Below are 23,317 nucleotides of genomic sequence, written 5' to 3' on the forward strand. Positions count from 1 at the left end.
TGGCAAAGCATCATCAACGCCCTTGATGTTGTACTTCTTCTAGGCAGCGGAGCGGGGGTCTTGGTGGCCCATGCTCTCCACATTATTGGTAAAGGAAACACTGGTGTTAAAGTGCACATACGTGTATGTTACTTACCGAGAGAGTTCCGGCCCATGATGGGGCCAGGACTGGGGATGCGGCCCTTGCCCATGCCTGTGGGGCTGTTCTTGTGTCCAGAGAACAGACCTTGCGTCGGGGACGTTGAGGAGCGAAGACCCTCAGCTGTCTTCGGTCTGGCTGAGAGGTTCAATGGCTGCGTGGATCCTTCCTCCTATTCGTTAAACAGATGCAACAGTTTTTAATATCTAAGTGGAAAGCTCCTTTTCAACTGGTCAAAACACCAGTGGAAACAAAAGCCCACAAACGTCCGGCTATTGTCTACAATGGGAACTAATACAATTGTCAATCAGTCTCTTGTTTAATGATTCTGCAGTAGACACTATTTTTTATTAGTTCCGGCTCTGATCAGTATAGTGATGAAAATTTGAACATGACTCACCAGGGAAAAAACTCCTTTAATGGCAATGGGAAAGGAGTCAATCGCCCTTTTTTAGCGGGTTAACCCCCCCACACACAAAAAAAGAGGTAGTGAAATAAGCCTTTTCAATCACTCAATGCATTTTTTCGTGTCTGGCATTAATTATGTTGCGATGTTTACGATTCAGAGTCACTCAGAACTATACCCTGTGGATTTGGCCACTGGTGGCGTATGGTTTCAAGAGTCGTACATACATGAGCGCTGTATCCGTCTGTGAATGATACACAGTCGTATGAAGAGTTTCATGCTCCTCCAGCGACTGTCATGCAGTGATAGTGATGTGACAGGAAATGGAGCGTTGCAGAAACAACTGTGACCACTTTCCTTAAAGGTGTTTCATGGTATCGGTTGTGATACAGATATTGTGTATAAAGTTATATTTTCACAACACAATGTGTCTGCTGTGAAAATGTGTTACAAGTACAATTTGAACTGACTAGATTCAAGTTGACCACAACCCCTGGATTTAATTATTGTCCAAAATATGAAGAGTTGTCAGTACATTAGTTATCAGTCGTCCCTATCGGGTTTCTGCCCATCGACAAATGAATTACACAGCTTTACCTCTGTGAACTTGACAGGAGAGAAAAACCCCTCTGTAGCCCACCTTCTACTCTTAACAATGGCACCTTTGTTTCTGTGAGACCTCTATTTCTAATCAAAGGTTCATGACCACACTGATTCATGTAAGGAAACCTTGAAAAGAAGTTTACTCCTGCACATCAACACAGCCTGTCTGGGGCTCCTCCGCTGACGGCAAAACGCTCACTGAACCTGGAGCTGGTTTTGAGGGAGTCGTTGAGGAGTTCAGGACGTGCTTGGTGGAAGGAGGGACGAGGGTTTAGGCTGCGGGTGGCATGCAGAATTGGGGCTGGGGGGGGGGGCTAACCATATGTGTGAGGGGGGTTAGCGGAGGCGGGGTTGGGGGGTGGGGGTAGATTGGAGGGCACAGCACTACTGTTTGAGTGTGGTGAGCTCTGACGCCGGTCTATTGTGACGCCGGTTGCAGCTGTGCCCCACGTGCACACATATGGCTTCCATTACTGCCTCATCTTCGAGCGAAGGCGAGGCGTGCGCTCCCAGTGAGGGGATCTGGGCTCTTGCCAAACAGCAGCCAGCGCCAGTGTCAGTTTGTGTATTTGCATGTGTGTGTGTGTGTATCAGTGTGTGACTTTTAAATAAGCAGTTCTCTAATCAACGGTGAGGAGTGCAGGGCCGTGAACAGATTGATGGTTCAAAGACAACATTTACAACCTCTCGCTTTCATTGTCATCTTCGAGTGATTTTATTCGTTTTCTTCATTGTGGTCAGAGTGTCTCCATGTGCTGTTATCTTAAATCTCATCAGAACATAAACCTATCTTGTGAAATGCAAAACTGTGTCCACCTTGCTTTTGTATATCCTCCATGAATATGTCATTCACATGCGTTGGCTGTTTACAGGGGATCCACTGGAACTAGTTTTCATGCTGTCAATATGCACTGTATGCTGTAAACACCGCTGTCACCATGGTTACGGTGGCCTCAGTTCAATCTACCTGTCATGCGGGAAGGTTAGGTGTAACTTGGTGCTATTGACACCTGATGAAAAAAAGTCAGGAATGTAAACAAGGTTTCTTTCGGAGGGAACGACACACCATGGTTCCGACTTAACCATTGTAACTTATCACATGTACAGATATACCTATGACACACTAAAGGAAAGGGGAAACCTTGAAATGCATAACTTTAAACAATTCTGTGACTACACATGAACCATTCTCCAAAATCATTTACAATAATGGGCTCACCTTAATCTGAGTGATGGGACTGGATGCTCGCCTCTCACTCTTCAGCGCAGAGGGGGAGAGGGGACCGGAGGAGTTGGGAGCTTGTGGGTGGGGAGTCATCTTGACTCCTGGAGACATCTGCATGCTTGCCAGCTGGGCTGCATACAGCTGCTGCAAAAAGGGAAGAAACCAGCAAAACCGACAGGCTATTAAGATTGCTCGCCAACAGCTAGTCAGTGGCTTTCCTCTTTCATTCTCTCTCCTCTCTTCTTCTATGGGTGTGTGTCTGAGCCAAACATACAGAGAACTCCTATGGAAACAGATGTGCGTGCGCACACACACACACACACACAACTCGATCTGAATTTGACAGGATTGTCCCACAAAAATGGAAGATTTGTTTGAGGGGGCGAGTATTTAACAGAGTGGCATTCCAGCAAAACATTTTCATTTTCAATGATCTACAATCCATCTCTGACTGTTATTCTTTCAACAGATGCTGGGAGCAGCTCGTACATCCATTTACATCTAAGAAATAAATCCAGATAATAGCTAAAGAAGCTCCTGAATACTTACTTGTATCTTATTTAAGTTCAATGCTCCCTATTGACAAAATCTATGACTCATGTCTGCACAAATATGTGTGAACAATGAGTGATTGAAAGAAGAATTACAAACAATACCTGGCTGAGTATAGCTTACAATTAACAACTTGTTTGTTTGATTTTTCAAATAAATATGTGAGCCATAAAGAAAAACAGCTACACTGATCTTTATTGTTATCCTGGCAATTTTTTAAAGTTTGGCTTTTGAGCCAAGCAGTAATTTTAAATGGTCAAATCCAACTCAAATCAAATTTAGACTGAAAACAATACTTAAAAGAATAATCTTGACACAAATGATTTGTCCTATTAACAAGTTAGACATTGGAGTTTTTCCTTTATTCAAAACAAAAAACAATTTGTGCAACCATTTTAAGTAATAGTCAAATTACAATTATGTCTTGGGCACGTGGGTCAGTTGAAACACATAAAAATAATAAAAGACCTAAATTAAATGACATGGAAAGTATAAGCCAACAGTCTTCAGGAATGAGACGAGAACATTAAATGTAGCAAAAAAATTGTAGGCCTACCGATTTTCCATCCAAGGTACTTAACAAAATCAAAGAGTCAAATACTCGGCCCACAGTCCAGGGTCTTCTAAATCAAAGCTAGCTGGCCAGACAAACCGCTGCCTGAAACCACTGTCAACCCCTGTCTAAATGCATTGGAGTGTGAGTACTGGAGAATCAAAGAGCCTGTCCTCAGGAAAACCACCCAGACGTGGCTGGCCTTCGCTTCAGACTCCCTCCTCTTTTCTGCTTTCCTACTTTCCGAGGATTTTTCATTCCTCTCACCTCATCTATACTCTCTCCCTCCTTCCACATTTCTGTCTTTCTTTTGTCCTCTCCTCTTTTGATCTCCCCCTAACTCTCTTCCTCTTTCTCCCGTGCCTCAGTTCTGTTCCAAAATCATTCTTCACATCTTCTACCCCATCTCCGTTTCCATCTCTGGTTCTTTCTGTCTCTGTTTTTACTCTCTCTGGCCCCTCCGCCTAAAAGGCCCCCAGTGTTGTGAGATCTGATTTCCCTGTAGTCAAAACTGCAAGGCCTCCTGGGACTGGAGATCCAACAGCAAAGAGAGTGCAACGGAGAAAAAAAGAAAGCGAGGGATGGCGAGTGCTGTGCTGCAGACACTGAAGACCACCGTCGCTTCACCGCCGAAGCACCAGGCTCAGCGGTCGGGGCCGGAGAAGTTGGCTGGCCCTCTTTCCACTTCTCTCCGAGCGATATTAAACACAAACAGAAGGGGCCTCGCCGTTGAAACAAAGCCCTGATGTCACGCCGCTTATTTTCCTTGGAAGGCAGGAGGAGCGCTCGGGCCAACCCCTGGCGATATGAGATCCCTGTAAGAATGTGCCTTGAATGGCTGGTGGTGAGGCCTCTCGCGTCAATCAAGCCGACCGCAGAGTTACTTCTGGTGATGCCTGATATTCTTACGGCTCTAAGGGGAGCAGGAGCTGGGGCAAACACGTCTTTGAGGTAAAACACACGGTTAGGATCTCAAACCCGCACACACACACACAAACACACACACACACACACACACACACACACACACACACACACACACAGCTATTGTGCTGTGACCAGCGATTCTGCCAGCGATTCCATATAGGAAAAAGGAACTGTTGAACCAACAAAAGGTTGAGAATAAGAGCTCTTGTCTATTTTTTTTTATCTGTTTCTTGAAGACACCCGGAGATTGATTGGTGACTCGGAGGGCCAATGTGCAGCGTTAACAATCACAACTACAGCTCTCGCCATTCAGTCAAACCCCAAGGGAAGACAATGCCGCAATTTCCTAAATTACAAATTGACAAAGAGGGTCTTGAACTGGGCCTCAGCTGTCTGGATTATCTGACTGGCCTCTGGATGTTAGTGCTAATTTGACTAAAATCCAAATGATTAGTCCATCATTTTTGATCCTCCTCATTGCCAGCAGTTTTCTGTTAAATAGCCTTGGCCCACTTTAGCGTAATCTTTAAGAAAGCAAAGAGAAGGTGACGTTGTTGTGGTAGGGGTGTGGGCAGCACCTCCTCTGTGCCTGTCCCATTAAGACTGAGTGCAGAGAATCCCTTCAGCTGGCCTCTATTAGTGTTGAGCTGCCATCGATCTCAGGCACAAAACAAATGAGGGTTTGTCTTTTTCAGCAGGTTTAAAGGGGGAGGAGGACGAGGAAGTGGGTGAAAGAGATCGACTGCTCCTGAGCACAGGAGGAGGATGGAGAGCAAATGTTGCTCAGGGAGGGGCGGCTGGGTCCAAAACTGTGAAAAAGACACACCGAGAGCCAGGCTGCATAAAAGTCATTTCAATTACAATTTTCTGACGAGCAAATCCTTATTTTTTTTCAATAAAAAAAAATCTGATTGCGGTCAAATAAATGTCCTCTTTCTTGTGAAGGATAAAGACGTCCTGACGGTGAGGGCAGAAACACCGTCTCTGGGGCGCAAAGATTTGCTGCTCACCTTTGTCTCTGGGCCTTGGACACAGAAAAAGAAATAGGCTGAACATAGTAACAGACAGCGAACGATGTCTTATGATTTCAACAAGAATGTCTGCTAAGCAACTGTATTTCCCTCGCATTAGCCACGCACAAAGGGGGCCTTTCTTCAGCAGGAATCCACTGTTTGTGAAAGGGTCTACACCGAGGCTCTGGAAACAATTGGCCTGATCAAGTTCCCACGCCGATAGCACGACATTTGTTCAAAATCGTAAAGGTCGGGTCACGACGGGTCCTCCACAGTGGGGCAGCTTTTGCCAAATATCTCTGTCATTTTTTTCTATAAGATTTCTTTTCTTCAATGAATTTAGGGCATGAAAATAAAACAAAAGATCAATTCTCGCATTTACTAATCCCGACCCTTCTGCGAAGATCCAGGCAGCCTTATTTTCACTGCTTGAGAATATGCGCTCTCTCTATATGCCAGTTTCTGCCTGCGTTGACCAGAAGTGCCAGCCAGCTGTCGAACAGAGTCCTACAGGGTTTGGCTTTAAAACATCTGGAGCAGTCTGGACACAACATCTGTCCACCCTGTACTGAGCAGAGGTCTGGCTATAAAAAGTTCAATATCAGCTGGAGTGTACTTAACAACAGTGTGTAGCAGAGGAGACTGCTAATGTAGAACTAACACGGTGTAATTGTGAATTTACAATGCTTTTTTATAGACGCGCAGTCTATCACACGCTGCAGTTAAGGCCATTGTGAAGTGAAGTGCATTACCGAGACTAATAAGTAAAAGTCACTTTAAAACAGACAGGATCTCAGTCTGTGCACTGGACTGCTTTTCTAAGACATTACAGAGGACTCTACAGTGCCGTGTTTCAATCCTAATTGACTCACCAAGAGACTTAGTCATTTGCTACATGACAGAAAAAAACACAGTCAATTGATCACAAACACCTTCTTCATGTTAAACTCCCCCTATAATGCACTTTCCATATTGTGTTGTGTAGGTATTCAACGAGTTCACCGGTGCCTTTGGCTGTCACACATCTCCAACGAAACAAGCAACAGACAGCACAGGTTCAAAGGGTCACAGTCAAAGGCAAAGGCCAGAGACAGAGTTCATGCAAGAAAAAGAAGTGATGAGTAAAGATACAGGAAGTTAGTATAAGTATGTTAGTGAGGCTCCTGGTAATATATATATATTTATATATATATCCACTCACAATCATTGCGAAAAAACAGGTTTTCAATGCTATCAATTGTCCCTCGCCTCCCAAAGGCAGAGCCCATGGAGAAAGCAGAGCCAGGAATGAGAAAGAGAGAGAAAGTCCACTGTGGCACTACAGCGTAACCGCATTGGCTACATGAAGGCCAAAGGGCTTTAATATAGTGCAGAGTGTAGAACAAGAAATGCATGCTTCTCAGATTTGTTATATTGGTTTTATCAATTCATCATTAGTTCAGAGTTGAGGAGATTAAGAGGCACACTCGACTTAGCTGTCATTGATCGATCACATTATACAGACTGTACATTTACTGCATGATAACCTGTATCTGTCAGGTTCGTCCATATGCTAACAAGAAGCTTGCAAAGAGATGCAGTTAGTAAGAGAGTGGTTAGGGTGACATGTAGATTCACTCCAAGCTGTTGGACTGGATATCAGAACACTATGTTGGTGTTTTAGCTGTGTCTGTGCAATTTTAAATTCAGTTTCTTGGAATACTACAAGCCCAACTACACCGTATAAGATGCCTGTACAACACAAGCACATAAATCCCATCATGATTGCGTCTGACAAAGATTCCTCAGATGATCGTCCTTTCTTCTCTCCTAAACACTTCCCCACACTCTCTGTCTTCCTCCGTTCCAGCCGACGCCGCGATGAGGAGCTTCCTCTTTCATTCAGGTTTCTCTCTGCCTCTCATTATTCCCACGTCTCAGGCAGTGTTTAGATGTGAATGACTTTGCCTCTCCGACATTATTCACTCCTCTCACCTCTCACTCACCGTACGGCTCTTTTGATAATTTCAAAGCCTGGAGTGGAGATAGGCAGCGCCGAGCCTCCGATCCCCTGAGCGCAGCACGGCGCCTTGCTAAGTCAATAGCGGCTAATGAGGGCATCAATAAGCGAAAACCACAATACGAAGTGAATAAAGTGAGATAAGGATTCTCATAACATCCAAAAGCCATGCTATGGTAACGGCTGACATGATGAGGCAACATTGTTTGCGAGTGAAAAAGCTTTTGAGGGCTTTTGTTCTTTCCTCTAATAGTAGGTGCAGCGGGAGGTGTGGCGGGCTCCTGTTGTGAAATTCCGAACCGCCTCCACCGAGCGAAGATTTCATTTTTCTTTTCTTCTATTTGGTTTTGCTCCTTTTTCTTTGCAAATATGCTCAATGATATCCATTATGGATAAGTGATATTCTCAAACCACAGGTGTCAAGCCGCAATAAACCATTTGATGAATTGCCGGGGCCAGGTGTTGTGCTGGTGGGGCGGAATTCCTCTGTGAATCATCACGAGAGCTTTTGTTTAACACAGCTGACTGGCAGCAGATAAGGGGGCTAGCATGTTAGCGTTGGCCTGTGCGGCTTCATCTTTAACCGACGTGTCACGCTGTTTTATTGGGAAAAGTTAACTCCATTAAATTTCATTAAGAAGAAAGCCTGTGATCTGAGCTTGTTAATGCATGCTGGGGCTCCTCCAGCTTCCATATGTATTTGCCATCCATTTAACAGAGGTGTTATGAGGAATTTACGAAACCTTACTGCGACATGCTGCAGCTGACAATATTTCTTGGTTAAGATATTAAAAATGATGATAATAAAACTTAATTTCAATAGCGTCTTTCAAAACCAGAGTTTCAAGGTGCTTCGCAAAACAAAATATTAATAAAAAAGTGCACAACTAGCAAATCTTAGAAAAGATGAAAACACTGAGCAATACAATAAAACTAAATAGGTAAAAAAAAATGAACTACAACAAAACAATACAAGAGCAATATTAAAAACGATTAAATAAAAAAACATTTTATAAATTATTCAAATGAATTAAAAACTATTAGAATACGAGTCTGCACAGGTACGTTTTTCACTGCTTTCTCAACTGAGGCCCAAAGAATCACAAAAGTGAGGAACTTAAAAATGACAACAGACAAAGTAGGGTTTGTGTTGTTTTGCTCATTGCCACTGAGTAGCTGCACCTTCAAGAGGTCACCTGTCAATCAAACATATACCTCCTCCTCGTTGGAGTTATCCCTGTGACGCTAGCTTATTTAATTGTGCCAAGTGTGTCAAGATGTCCATCACTTTTGTGAATAATACTTTTAATTAAAACTGAGTTTTTTTTTTTTTTGCCAGGTAACATCCACCAGACATGCCTCAGAACAGCCACTGCTCCAGATCTACAACTACTCACATACTCTACCATCACTGACAATAACTCCTCCACTCATGTGTCATTACTGCTCCCTTCATCTCTATCAGACGTTTTCTTATGTACAAATACTAATCAATGTTGTAAACACTGTTATTTTTGCTTGGGGTTCTCAGTTTCACGCGACATGTATTTCACTTGTGTCGGCCCTTGGAGATGACGTTTCTATAAACGTCCCCCCCCCCAATCCGTTTATAGGTTTTTGGTTAGTTGTTGGTACCTTGTTAAGCCCTATGAGACAAATTTGGATTTGTGAATATGGGCTCTACTAATAAAATCTGATGATGGTGTTGACCTCACGGGCAAAACATTAAAAGGTTTCATGCACCAGGTTGACATAAACTTGTTCTTGGAGGTAGTTTCATTTAATGAAAATGTTGCAGGTTTTTTCCCACTCGAACTCAGTCCTTATCTCGACTGTCCTTTCTATTTATCTTCCCACTTCTGCACAATTGTCTTGGGCTCTTGCGCGCTGGCTACACCCTCAGGATTAGAGGCATATGTACTCTGTCAGTGTACAAACCTTCACCCTCAAAGCTTTGTCTTTGTTCTCACTGCTGTTCTGAAACTCCATTTCTGTTGCAGCTGTTTGTTTGGTTGTGAAACCCTCACTCGAGTCCTCATGGTAGATATTGAAGAGGCACTTCTTTAGTTTGCTATGCTGACCTTTACTCTGAGACAGTGCAGCCACAGCACAACAGCAGAAAGTAGAGGAAAAAAACATTAGGCCTCGGTTGGGAGTTTTGTCTTTGACGAAAAAAGGCTAGTTGCGGTTTTGGTCGTGTCTAAATGTGAGAATAAATAATAGTATAAACTTAAACAAGATGAGAGGTGAGTCAAAGTCAAATTGATGCATATATCCAACACTAACAGACACATGACATGGACTTCTAGCCCTTACTTTATACCACTTCAATGTATCCAATTACATTTAGAGAGTCCGTTCACCACACTTACATGATTCCTCTATCTATCGAGGCTGAGACAAGTTTGTGTTTTTCAGCCACTTTGGTGATTTCGGTAAACTTCCATGAGACCAGCTGTTTCAATCTTACCTGTAGTTGTAACGGGCTCAGTCCAGATGCCGCTGCAGCTGCCATTGTCGATGGAATGAACTGCATGGGGTAATTATCACCTGCTGAGCAACGACAACAACACATACTGTTAAGAGAGGTGGCGGCAGATTACTGCACAAGAGCTAACCTGCTTCTTAGTTTCGACCAGCGCCTGTCTGTCTGTCTGCTGTCTGTCTGTCTCCCTCTCTCTGTCTTACTCGTTCTTTGTTTCCTTCCTCCTTCCTCTCATGTTTTTATTCATGTCAAATGAAACACTGAGGGTCACGAGCGTTTTATTTTTCGAAGTTTAGTAACGCTCATTGTCCATCCATGTGGGTACTTGAGGCCAGGACGAGCGGAGTTCAAATGCAGAGCTCCCTCATAGGGATGCACTCATATATTCATAGACCAGCACTGTGTATCACCCCTACTGTTTGTCCCTAAAAGGCTTTCCATGTCCGAGCCTTTGTTGAAAACAGGCTAAAGTCAGACCAAGGAGCGTGCACAATAATGGCTTTAATCCTCTCCTTCGTTTTTCCTTGCACCCCCGTGGGAGTGTATGCTCACGCAGCAGGAATAAACATGGATTATTCTGTATGAAGTATGGAGGGTCAGTGCTGTGCAATAGCAGGCGTGCACCTGGAGGAATGCATGGAAGACAGGAATGTGTGAGGGCCGATGAGAGAGGAGGAAAGCAGGTGGCGGCAGAAGATCCTTGTGGATTTCTGAAACCTGCAACATTCATGCTTTTCTTTGTGTTTTGTTTGTGGTTCTGGGAAAGTGTACGATTGGACTGTGTGCATCGCACTTATGTGTGCATTGTTAGGGAGGTGTAGCAGGAGACCATGCTGGAGAGAGTGTGAGGGTCTGTGAGAAAGTGTGACATTCCATGTTGCAGATGTGTTGTGCAACAGACATGTTTTCATCACGCCATAAAATAGACATTCCAGCCCGAGCTGTGTCCAATGTATTGTTGCTGACTTGAACAAGCAGAGCTTATAAATCTCTCCGCTCATTTCCAGAACATTCCTCACCTGACACACCTCATTAACATAGACTGGGATTCCAGTGTTTTTGTGCATGTGTGTGTGTCCAAGGGGAAGACATAGTAAGAGAGTGTGTTTGTGTGTGTGTATGTGTGTGTGTGTGTGTGTACCTGGCTTGTAGGACATGCCCTGTGGGAAGAGGAAGCCTTGCTGTGCAGCAGCGGCAGCAGCCAAGGACCGCTGGTCATGAGGAAACACTGGGATCATCAGCGGAGGCATGTGACCCTGGACCTGAGAGAGAGGGGGGGTGGCAAGTTTGCAGTCTTAATCTATAGCATTTGATTAAAAATAGTAAAATGTAAATGAACAATCAGTCCCTTGTAAAATACACACAGTCAAAAAACATAAAAACAATATTAACCGAGCAAAGATGAAAAAAAAAAAAAATGGATCCCCTTAAGTACATGTGAAAAAAAGCAAGGCTGGGGGGGATGAAATTAAGGACCATTGTTGAAGAGATAACAGAAAAAAAGAGAACAACAGACTTTAACGGAAGTCAAAAAAGTTGAAAGGAGATAGAAAAAGAAAAGAGAAGAAAAAAATGAAAATGCTCATTGAAAATTTGGTAATGAATAGAAAGTATACAGAGGAAGTAAAGTGAGAATGAAAGAATGAAACAAAGAAAAGAGAGAATGTAAGAAATATGGATTTACGGAAATAAGTGAGAGAGTATGAAGAAAGAAACAGAGAAAAATACTAAAGAATACACACACACACACACATACATACACACACAGATGAGTCTAAGATTGAAATAATCAGCGGAGATGAAGAGACAAAGTCAAACAACAAATGAAGACATGGATTCTTGAGAGACAAGTGAAGAAATGTGAAGCAAAAAGCCTTTAAAACAACACAGAGGCTAACAGCTGCCTTTCATGTCGGCTTGAAACACTCATAAAAACTGTGGGTTCGACTGAGTTAAGGCGCTGTGGGCTCCAGCTGAAGAGAACATATCAAAGATGAGCCTGCGGGAGTCTGTTAACGCTGCCTGTCTTAACCGCCGGCCTGCCTCACTCTCTTCCCTTCCATCCCTCCCTTTATCTCATCCTCTTCTCTTTTTAGTTTTTTTCCGTGCTGTAAAATTGTTTGTCTCTCACGTCTCCCCTTCTTGTCCTATGCTCTGTCTCTATCTCTCTTGTTTTTTCTCTCCCTCTGACTTGTTAAATTCCTGTTGGTTTGGCAGATATCTCCGATTTTCAAGAATGTTGAAGGAATTAAAAATTACAATTTGTTCAAATGAGGTGCTTTTGTGCTGAAGAAAGGTCACACCGTCAGCTGACCAAACCTTCACATTTCAAATCAGTTATGTCGAAAAATGCATCACAAATGGGTTCAACTACAGCTGTCTATCACTTTCCCTCACACTGAAATATATTCATGTTTTTATAAGCCTCCTGTTTTCTCCTTTCTCATCTAGTGATCTTTCCATTTCATTTTATTAATTTAAATTTTTTACTTCACTTTAGAATGTTCTCAATTATTCCTCTTGTGTCCTCTAGTCAAATTTGACTCTCCTTTCTCTTTTCATTCATGTCTAATTCCCCCTCTTCTCTTTCAATCCTTTATTCCTACTCTCTATCTTGGATTTCATCTTTTCTACCTCGGGTCCCTCTTTGAGATGAACTATCAGCGACACCTCCTTCCGTCTTTTTCTTTTTCCTTCTTCCGCTCAATGCTGCCCACCTCCATTCATCTCCTTTACTACCAATTCATTAACCACACGCCCCCCCTCCCACTGTCCTCCTGGGACAGTTCATCATTAGTGGCCAAATTTACGCGATCAGCATGTTGTTGTGTGGTTACAGTATTCCTCTGCATTTGTACTGCATGGGTTACGTTGCTGAGTTAGTTAAATAAGATGACCGGCCTCATGGGATGTTTATGGTGTGTGTGTGTGTGTGTGTGTGTGTGTGTGTGTGTGTGTGTTTGTCTGTCTGTGTTTGAGAGAGAGAGAGAGAGAGGCAGTGTCAAAGGATTTGTAGAAGAGGTTCAAAGGGCATAACTAAATAGAACAAGAGAGAGATGAACAGGGCCGTCCTTGACTTGTGTGTGTTTACTAAAATAATTAGCCTATCAATAAGAACAACAGAAAATTAATTAGCAGCAGTTTTGATAAACATTACAAAAAGCCTTCTCAAATTTCATGATTTTCTTTTGTGATTGAATTTAAGTTTACACTGAATATGGTAATATGTCATTTTTTTTATATTTATAAGATCTTTAGTAAAAATGTATTGATAAGTCGTATCAATTGAAAGGCTATGCATCCTATTTACAATATTTTTATTGCAAATTTGAAATTCCTCCTTAAATATATTTAATTTATAGAGCACCCTTTGTACCTTTATTTCCAAAAGCCAAATATATTGTGCATGTTGAGACTTTAAATGATTTGCAGATGCACATGCAATGCCACAACTTTCTTAACATAAATCATGCAACTACAAACTCCTTTATTTGTCTTCATGTTCTGTCCAGTGAGAGTAAATCCAATTTTTACTTTGCAGGTTTTATTTTTTGAATCAAATAATTTGATTTTGAAACTAAAAGTTTTCCTAAAAAGAAAAGAGCAATATGTGTATCTGTATTCTTGTCCTGTACGTCTATCAGAGTTTCTGACTGTAAAAGGCAAGATGCTTGGATTGGTCTTCATTCCATCAAAGAGCTGTTTTAGGCTTATGACTTGGTTTTAGGGTCAAAGTCAATATGAGATTGTGTGTGTGTGTATGTGTGTGTGTGAGTGTGTGTGCGTGTGTGTGTGTGTGTGTGTGTGTGTGTGTGTGTGTGTGTGTGTGTGTGTGTGCGTGCGTGTGTGTGTTTGTGTGTGTGTGCGTGTGTGTGTGTGTGTGTGTGTGCGTCTGCCACAATGTTTCAAACATCTGTTTTGTCCACAGTTTATTTCCTTGGTAACATTGCAGCTACACGGGTTCATCACCTGACCAGCTATTCAGACAACATTGTTTAAGTCATACTCCCAAAAAGCCAGATAGCCCTGGAGGCCGTCATCTCTCTCTCTCCCTCACACAAACACACACACACACACACACACACACACACACACAAACTGGAATTTCAGGGTACTTTCGGGGTATTCCCCCACACACACACGCACGCACACACAAGTATCCCGACATCTTGTGACATGCAGAAAAGAGAATGAAGAGAGAAGAAAAACGAGTCTGTGTGTCCGAATGACAAAAAAAAAAGAAGAAGAGAGAAGTGGGGTGTGGGGGGGAGGGTGTTATAGAGTGGGACAAAATGCTCCCATTCATTGTATTCCTCTGGGAACACTGGGACTGACTGGGGCTGCTTCACTAGCACAAACACACAAAGATCTCCTTTTACCGACGGGAGGGGGGATGGTGGATGAATGGACTGGTGAAGGTGGTGCTGTGGGGGCCCCCGCACTGCACAGCCCCTAAGAAAACACAAGTCCCCCTTCCTCCAACTGCCCACCAGACACAGCGATGTACACACCTAGGCACAAGGAACATGTGTACACACGCAGACACAGAGTCAGAATTAATGGTCCTCTTGTGTATGGGCAGCGGGGTCATGGGCCAACGAGTGTGTGTGTTGTGTGTCTGTATGTCGATGTGTTTGAGAGAGAAAGAAATGTCTGGTTGTGCAGTTGGCAGGTAAGTGCACACATGTGGATGTGTGGACCTTCTCTTGAGGTTACAAACTGCCAGCTCACAGGTAAATAAGGATTTGTTTCACTCTGGAGCCAACTGAAGAAGGAATCATCAGATTCACCGAAATGTGATTACTCTTTGCACAGTGACACGACAAATGTCACAATGTTGACGACCTGGTTCTTCAACTGACCTTACCTGCCTACTGACATTTTTGAATATTTCTTCCACATCTATGTGTCTCTGTGCTGTGTTAAATCACATTAACCTGACTGATGTAAAACTATTTCAAGTACACACCTCTAGAAAAAGTCCACAATATGTAATAAGCCAATGATCCTTTCAATGTTTGGTCTCATAACTCAGTATAAAGTGAAAGGGACAATAGCTTTGAATGATCACCGGTTACGCCAGTTGGATTAACAGCTATGTCCCCATAGACCCTGATGTGGTCTCCAAGATTTGAGGAGGTGCGTCACAGTAGGAGTGCGGCCGGGAGCCTGCATGTTGTTTCCTTTGACATTTGCAGGGTTATGCACGTGAGGAAAATTAGAAAAGGACCTAAACTTTAGCACAAAAGCAATCTGCCCATTTGAATCTGGAATGGCTTTGGCTTGTTCCAGGTGCACTCTGAACCTTTTGATGACTTTTTGAATGGCATTAAGGCTGACGTTTTTTTTTATTTGTTTGCTGTTTCTCTCTCATCTAGTGGCCAGAATTTGCTTAATGCAGCTTTAACAATGACAATATAACTTCAAATAATTACACTTCTTACTTTGTCTCCATCTTGCTCCTCCCATGTGAACACAAAGACATTAGAGTGCTTTTAATTGAAGCACACAGAATTTCACTATGCTTATAGCATTTCATTTCCCACAGACTAACACACAGGTTAATACACTGGAATGAGAGTCATTTTAAAGTCAAGAGTTCGCCATTCGCCATAGCTGGTGAGTCCAATCGACGTTATGGGCCGTCCATGGCTTTCCGAGTCATTGTGTCTGAAGCTGGATTCGCTGACATAGGAGCTGCCTGTCTATCTAATGACAAATTGCATGCTCCATTAGTTCTTCTGCATGTTTGTGAGTGTGTGTCTGTGTATGCATGTGTATGTGAGTGGATGGTTGTGTTTGTGTCTATTTGCTTAAACAAAGGTTCAGCAACCCCGACCATTCACCTCAGCTAACATCAGCATTTTATTGACAAGAGAAAATCATGAGTCTTCGCATCAGCCATGAGGACATGAAAGAAGTTTACCTACTAGACTTGTGGGATTCTGAATCTACCATAATATGCATCTCATTTAACTCTAACACACTTCCAGGTCTCTGTCAAAAGATCAGATTAAGACTTCTGGTCAAAACCTATATATACCTGAACTAGTCACAACGTCAACAGCTAAAAGAGTCAACAGGGGGCAGAAAACTGCATCAGCCACATACGAAAGTAATACAGTAGGATTTGATACTAAAATAGAAAATAATAAGAAAACAACACTGGGGCAAGAACTCAAAAGAGAAAAAGAGGAAAGCCAGCAAAGGAGGAGACAGAGGAGTTATAAATGAAGAACAGAGAGAGGGAGGAGGAGGAGGAGGAGTGCGGCTTTGCAGTCATTAATTAGCCCGTTAGCTAGGGCCCGGGCGGTGCGGTTAGGGCCTGCGCCTTTGTGGCCCCGAAGGAAATGGGCCACATATGAGAGCCATTATAGGAGCTGACTTAACAAAGACACATGCCTGTCAGCCACCAGGCTGGGCTGGGCTGCTCAGCCTACAGCGCACAAAGGACCCACCACCAGTGTGTGTGTGTTTGCATGTGTGTTTGTGCACGTGTGCAAATGCGTTTTTTATGTGTACATGCATGTGTGTGTCCGGGAATGTCCACGAGCTGTCCATATTTTTATGCACTCATTTAAACTGTCTCTACTTTGTCAATGTCAAATGCCTATGATATTACTTATTTGTGAGCATGCTTGCATGTATGCACATTTGATGTATAGGAGCATCTTATGTTTCTTCTTATTTCTTTCTGGTGCATGTGTTTCTGCGTGGGTGTGTGTTTGTGTGGCTGTGGCTGTGTGTGTGTGTCTTTGTGTGTAACGATATCTATCAGAATGGGGCCTTCGGAAGCGTTTCTTTAACCCATGGACATCCCCCGCTGGCTCTCCACACCATTTAAAACCACATGACAGGAAACCTGGGTCACTTTGAACTCTGTTCCCCCCCGACAACGCTGCACTCGCTGACAAACACACTGACACCATCCATGGACAGAAAAGAAAGAGAGAATGTGGCGAGAGGTAGAAACAGAGAAATGTGCTAAAAACAGCGTCCCACTGGGTTTTTATTGTCTCCATTCATAAATCAGAAACAGATAATACTCACATATTAACGCTGAGCTATAAAAGTTTCCAAATTTATACTGCACACACTGGGAGTTGCAGCAAAGACCTTTTTCTTGTTTTCATATTTTTTCCATCTGGACAACATTTAGTGTTTCAAATGGAGATGTGAACAACAACTGGCACTTCTAAAAAGTGGTTTTACCACACTGAAGCCCATTCTTTTCAGCTGAAACAGTAGCATTTGGTCAGCTCCTCAGAGTAATGGCCTAAGAGGAGCTCAGGTCTGGATTTGATAAGTGGAAACAGACTGGTGCAGCGCTGCCTGTGTGTTTAAGGCCAACACACATCCGACACAGCGTAAACAGCCTGTACCCCAGTGACTAAGCCCTGGAGCTTAGCCATAATAATTCTAAACCTCTGTACAGTAGATAGACCATATGCTTCTTACTAAGCTGATGCGTTTGTATGCCAAGAAGTGCTATTGTTATAAAAACAACTTAAATAACGTGAAGTTTGCTCACATGCAGCTGTGATGTTTGTTTACAATACGCAGCAACATTACAATTAAAGCAAATTCCTTCTTTTCGTCACTTTTGTTAATTCATTTCTGTATCATAACCGAGTGCCAGATTTAAGCAGTTCTGGCAGCTTTAGATTAAATCCAACATGAACATAAGTGTGAAACATGAGATGCCTAGCAATTCCAGCTTTCACCTGAATGTATATCACATGGTTCTGAAGCCCTACATGATAACAAGCTGTCCGTGGAGCTATTTTCTGCATATCCCTTCATCCTCCAAACCAAATACGACACGGTATCCATGCTTCACAGCGTGGAAGAGGATCCGTGCATAGGAGCTGTTTTTTATGGACTCTCTCTCCCCTGGGGCTCAGAGGCCTAATGAAGTCCAATGCAAGCTTTATTAAGATCCAAGGGTGGGGCCTCTTAATTAAAAAAAAGAGGTAGAGAAGGGGAGAGGGGGACAAGCCGTCGTTAACTGCATCGCAACTCCGGAGCAAAGGGGGATCCAAGGCTTCGGATCAATGGAGATAAACAGAGTCCTGGATGAGACCGACCTAGGCACAGCTGCAAGTGGATTCAGATTGTGACACAAATTGATTTAATTCAGTAGCAATCCAACCACTTAAAAAAATATACAAATGAAATACAAGCTGGTCAACGTCCCACGTGGCTATCAGGTACACGGCACAAATGTGCTAGCCTTTGACTCACAGCTGGTGGTAATTTCTAAGTGAGTATTAATGTATACACAGAGCCACGGATCACACATCTCACTGCATGAGGTGGCTGAGTGAAACAGATGTAGGGATTCAAAAAAGGGAAGAATGTGGAGAATTTAGGGAATTGCAGGTGAATAAAAATACAGGCAATATTTCTTCTGTCAGAATGTGTCTGTCTATTAGGAAATAGATTGTTCCAGTCCTCCCTTTTCTTGTCAAACAGACATAATTGTTTATCGTAAATAAAACACTAGACAAGGCAGAGCTCAGAGGGGAAGGTGCATGTACAGGAAAAATAAAGCATTTGATTGACACAGACGCGGCGAGAGGGAGGCAAGGCAGAGAAAAGAGAGGAAACACATGGTCATAAATAGACAAAAAGAAAGAAGGAGGAAGCCCAGAGGAGGCTGTAATATTGATCACAGGATGATCAATGCAAAAGTAAACGTTTCCGTAAATGATTTAGATCACTTACTGGTTCACCGCCATGTGTATGTGTGTGTCTGTGTGTGTGATTCTAAATGTTTTGTATAAATGCAAGGTTGCTGTGGTGTAACTGTCCCACCTTACAATAAGAGGCAGAAAATAGATAAACAGGTTACTACCACTTATGTCGTTAGTCATTTTCCAATCACACAAGAGACCCAATAATATTGGAAGAAAGGAGGAAACAGACATCATCATCCAGACGGAGGTCAAAATTGGGGACGATGGGGAAGAAATGAGGAGAGTCTGCAAAGTACTCAGCTCCAAAAAGGTAAGGAATGTATGTGTGTGTGTGTGTGTGTAATTTCACTTATATCTTTGTGAGGACCACTTAGCATGGGCCTTACAGGGTGAGGACATTTTTGGAAAGTGAGGACATTTTGACCTGTCCTCAGTTTTTCAATGGGCTATTTGAGGGTTAAGTCTTGCTTTTAAGGTTAGGTTTAGAATGTGTGTGTTAGTCATTGGGGACAACTTGCCCAATTGATGAGACAAGCTGTGTCCCCAGAGGGACAACTCAGGTTTTTAAGTCAGTGGTTAAGATAAGGGTCCCCGGGAAATTAATACAAATCTATGCGGCATCACACCAAACTGTGTGTGTGTGTTTGTAGTTGGGCAGGAAGGTGTGTGTGCCAAATACCTGGATCTGTTGTTGGAGAATGTTGATCTTCTGCTGCTGCTGCAGGAGCTGCTGCTGTTGTCTGGCAATCTGCACACACACACACAGTGAGAGAAAATAGCATTTAATATGATAACAGAAAAACTCTGAATGAATATTGTAAATGGTGCTTCCACACATTCCAGACCACATTGAGACCTTTGTTTAGCAGAACTATGAGCTTGTGACATTAAGTCTTTTTCAGGTATGCTCCACCGGGGACTGAGAAGCCAACATCATGATCAAATTAAGAAATATATATTTTGGAAGGCCATATATTTTGCAGACCATTTAATGCAGTATTGTTTGAATGAACTTTCAAACTAAAACAATCCCTTACCACATAAGCATTTTGGCTCCGTATCCGTTCCAATCCCTGTCCACACTAACATGCCTGAAAACGTATATCATGAGACCACTCGCACTTAATGATTATGCAAGTGACGGAAACGATTATTTGCAGAATTGTGGCAGAGTGCTTGCAGAATAAAACGCCTTGAAGTTTTTCAAACTAAAACAGGCACAGCAGCTTTTCCTAACTTTTCTGTTGGACTCCGGAGTCGTGTGGAAGCCAGTATTATCCGAGTTGATCAAATCACAGACTGTAGCCTAAGACTCCCAACGCACTTGGTTTAAGGCAAAGATTGTCGTATGATGTAATGAAGGCAAAGTGACTTCAGACCCAACCTGTATGTTTACAAAGAAAAACAACAATAATTCCCTATTTTCTACATCAGTGCTTTATTTGCCTAATCCTAACTGCAGATTGACCTCTGGTGTAACAGTCGCTTGCCTTGGTCAGCTCCACCAACCGCTTCAATACATATTTGATGCCTCTGCAATTAATGTACTGCCTCGGTCATCCAAAAACATGTTGCCTCTGATCATAATCTAGCCGGAGACTATATTTCCTACGAAACATATTGTAGTTGTTATTGCAGTGCAGTTGTGTAGAGCCTAGGAGACAGTGCTGGTGTGACGGAGGGTGCAGCTAATTAATGCAATAAGCGGTGCGAAAAAAGTTCCTGAACAAATCCCTTAACTGACAATGAATCTGTGAGACTGACATGTTTACGGCCAACCACCAACATCCAGCTCGCCTCTGGTATACACAGACACTCATCAGCACTCATCAGCAGGGAGGAGGGGGCTCAAAGCTCTTTCTTCTTTTGTTGTTTTGATGGAAGATTGTCTTATGAAAAACATGTGAAGTCAAATGTTAAAGGGTTGAGCTGCATCCAGCGACGGGTAGCGGGGGACCGGTCACTCATGTGAAGTTAAAATCCCTAAAGGGGCCGAGCGACATTTATTTGATCCTGCCCAATGCAAGTCAGAAAAGTAAAGCAGCTGCCTCTCTCTCTCTCTTTTTCTTTTCTTGAGGAGTCGTTTAGTATATTTATTCTGAAATGTAATTACAGGCTGCTGAATGGGAGGCGGCGCCCCATTTGCACACATGTCATATTTCATTAAAGGCAGATTTCTTAGGGTTTGTCTTTAGGGCATTATCCTATCAAGTCTCAACAGCAAAATGACTGGCTGATATTGGAATCTGTCTTTCTTTTCAGCCTCTCCGTCTTCCCAGGTCCTTTGTGAAGCCCTGAAAGGTGGAATGTGTTGAGATGGGAGGTGTGAACTTGTCCAAACAGAGCCTGTCGTATGCCGACGTACAGTAACGTGTCGGCAAAAAACGAACACAAAGAGCAGCTCACCTAAATATCTCCCTCTCTCTCGTTCTCTGTCACATGATATTTTTTTCCCTATCTCTGTCTGACACCTGAAGACATGAATCGGCGGCAGTAACTTTTGAAGTCACGCACGCACAAACAACACCCGCATCAACATAGTTTAAGGAAAAGGTTGTTATTACTTTGACAGCACTTTCGGCCATCATCACTGTCAGTTAAGTTGGCATTTTGTAAACAGAAATGAAGGAACAACACTCGATCAAAAGTCGAACAGATAAATGTCAGGCAATCACACAGTTTACACACAATACATTATGGAAAATGTTCTTACAGTAGCATTACAGACAATGGCTGATGATCTACGCGAGGTGAGCGATATTGAAGTGGATTATAGCTTTTTTATTTTTCATTGACAAAAACAATGATGAAAAAAAAAATAAAGAAGAAAATAACGATGGCGAAGATTTAGACCAAGATGATGTGTCTGCTGATCCACTGACCAAGGCTCTGTCAGTATTAGAGAAGTTTCAGGAGGTTGACGAAGAAGAAGGGGGGGTTTTAGGTGGCTGCTTTCAAATAACACTTAGGTATAGAGTGCATTTATACTAAAAGCCTTAGATATTAATGGGCCGAAAAAGACACAGGCGACAATGAGATTATTTGCCTTTATCATGATTTATTGTGGGGTTTTTTTCCCTTCTTTCTCATTACTTTTGATAATACATTTACCAACGCCACCCAATGACACAAACACACAGGGCCCCTCACACATCCTCCAGCCCTCCCTGTACCTGCTCCTGCTGCTGCCGGGCCAGCTCCATCTGTTGCCTTTGCTTCTCCAGCTGCGAGGCCGCCATCTTTTTCTGCTCATCATGGGCAGCGAGGAGCTGCTCCCTCAGGTTGATCAGCTGACCAATCATGGTGGAAAGTTGGTGCTCCTTCTCCTCAAGAGACTCTGGCGTACCTGGACAGGAGATTATAGGGAAGTAGAAGGATTAAGTGTTGTTGTTCATGCCATGATAAGTCAGCTTGTTATCCTTTTAAATGGCATATTTGATGTTGACAACCACAATTCAAATTCAAAAACTTCACCCACCCCTCCATCGGCATTGTGGTGAGTAGATAATATGTGAATTTTCCTTTTTCAGTGAATTATCCCTTTAACACTGTATAAAATACTCAGTACAGAAAGAGAATAACCACAAAATCACACTTTCTCTGTTAAAGTGATTGTTAGAAGAACAACTATTGATTCACTTTGCTAACCCTAACCCTTTTCAATTACAAAACAACATTAAGAAATAAAATATTTGGTTGAGGTCCAACATGATGGTTCAAGACTTCAACAGGTTTTCTCCTTCATCAGCTTTCATAACTGTTTCATTCAAACCAAATTCCCACGCCACAGTTACTTTCAACACTAGCACACATGTTTGGCCAGCACAAAATAAAAAGACCTCATTCCCATAATTCCCATAAATAATCTGGTCTGTGGTTACATCTCAGTAGTTATTATCCTCTGCCTTGTCTCTACATGCCATCAGTGTTTATCACTTAGTGTCTGCTCGCAAGAACAATAAAAATCGGTTTGGCTTAACCTTTGAAAATAAGTAGGTGTCTCAGGGTTTTGTCGGGTTTACGACGTAGACATTCTTGGGAGGGTTTAGGTAGACGGGCTCACGTTAGACGCTGTCCTATGACTGGATTACATCACAGGTAAACTATCATGACAGGCAGAGATGGCAACACCAACAATTGCCTTTCATTTCAATGCCCGCTAAATTATAAACTCTTATTTTTATGTTCACTACAGTTCACTCTTCCTCAAAATATACAACCAGCTTTTTCCCAGATATATGGGCTTTATTTCTTCAAGAGTGTGGTCTTTCAGTTTGAGGGCAGGACTTATTGATTTAATGTTCATGCTTTGACTCACACTCGAATAGCTCCCGCTTGTTCTCAGATTTGCTCTGCGTGTGCTCAAACTTTGAACTTGCACTCAGATATTTTGTTGCTTGGACCGATTTCCTGAGCTGCAACTTCACCTCTCCTTGTGATAACACGCCTCTGTGCACATGTGAAACGTCTGCAAAATAGAATGCTAGGTTTAATGTTGACGAGTAAAATTGTGCTGTTGTCATTGCAGCAAGCACAAACAGGGGCTATTTGAATGTGAGAGCAGAGTTCTGACTGAAAGCTTTAAATTATCTGAATTAGGCTGCAACAGCTAATCCAATTAATCGATTTTTGATCGATTATAAATTAACTAATTTAGCCATTGTTTAGTCAGGTCTGTATATAAGTCACAGCAAACACTTTGGAAACCTCTCCCGA

The 23,317-nt window shown here is 42.6% G+C and overlaps 1 protein-coding gene across 5 annotated transcripts in view; it reads right to left on the reverse strand.

The window, feature by feature from the left end:
* Positions 1-23,317, reverse strand: part of LOC128444883 (transcription factor SOX-6) — a 103,779-nt gene that overhangs the window by 17,307 nt on the left and 63,155 nt on the right. For 4 of the 5 annotated variants that reach the window (XM_053427562.1, XM_053427564.1, XM_053427560.1 and 1 more), the window contains 6 exons: positions 21,775-21,947; positions 19,281-19,349; positions 11,044-11,164; positions 9,888-9,970; positions 2,368-2,517; positions 137-311 (listed from right to left, as the gene is read on the reverse strand). In XM_053427562.1, the coding sequence (XP_053283537.1) occupies positions 137-311; positions 2,368-2,517; positions 9,888-9,970; positions 11,044-11,164; positions 19,281-19,349; positions 21,775-21,947 (771 nt within the window). The remainder of the gene's footprint in view (positions 1-136; positions 312-2,367; positions 2,518-9,887; positions 9,971-11,043; positions 11,165-19,280; positions 19,350-21,774; positions 21,948-23,317) is intronic. The other variant, XM_053427561.1, reaches the window with a different exon arrangement.

This window comes from Pleuronectes platessa, chromosome 7 (genome assembly GCF_947347685.1).
Source record: "Pleuronectes platessa chromosome 7, fPlePla1.1, whole genome shotgun sequence".
NCBI lineage: Eukaryota > Metazoa > Chordata > Actinopteri > Pleuronectiformes > Pleuronectidae > Pleuronectes > Pleuronectes platessa.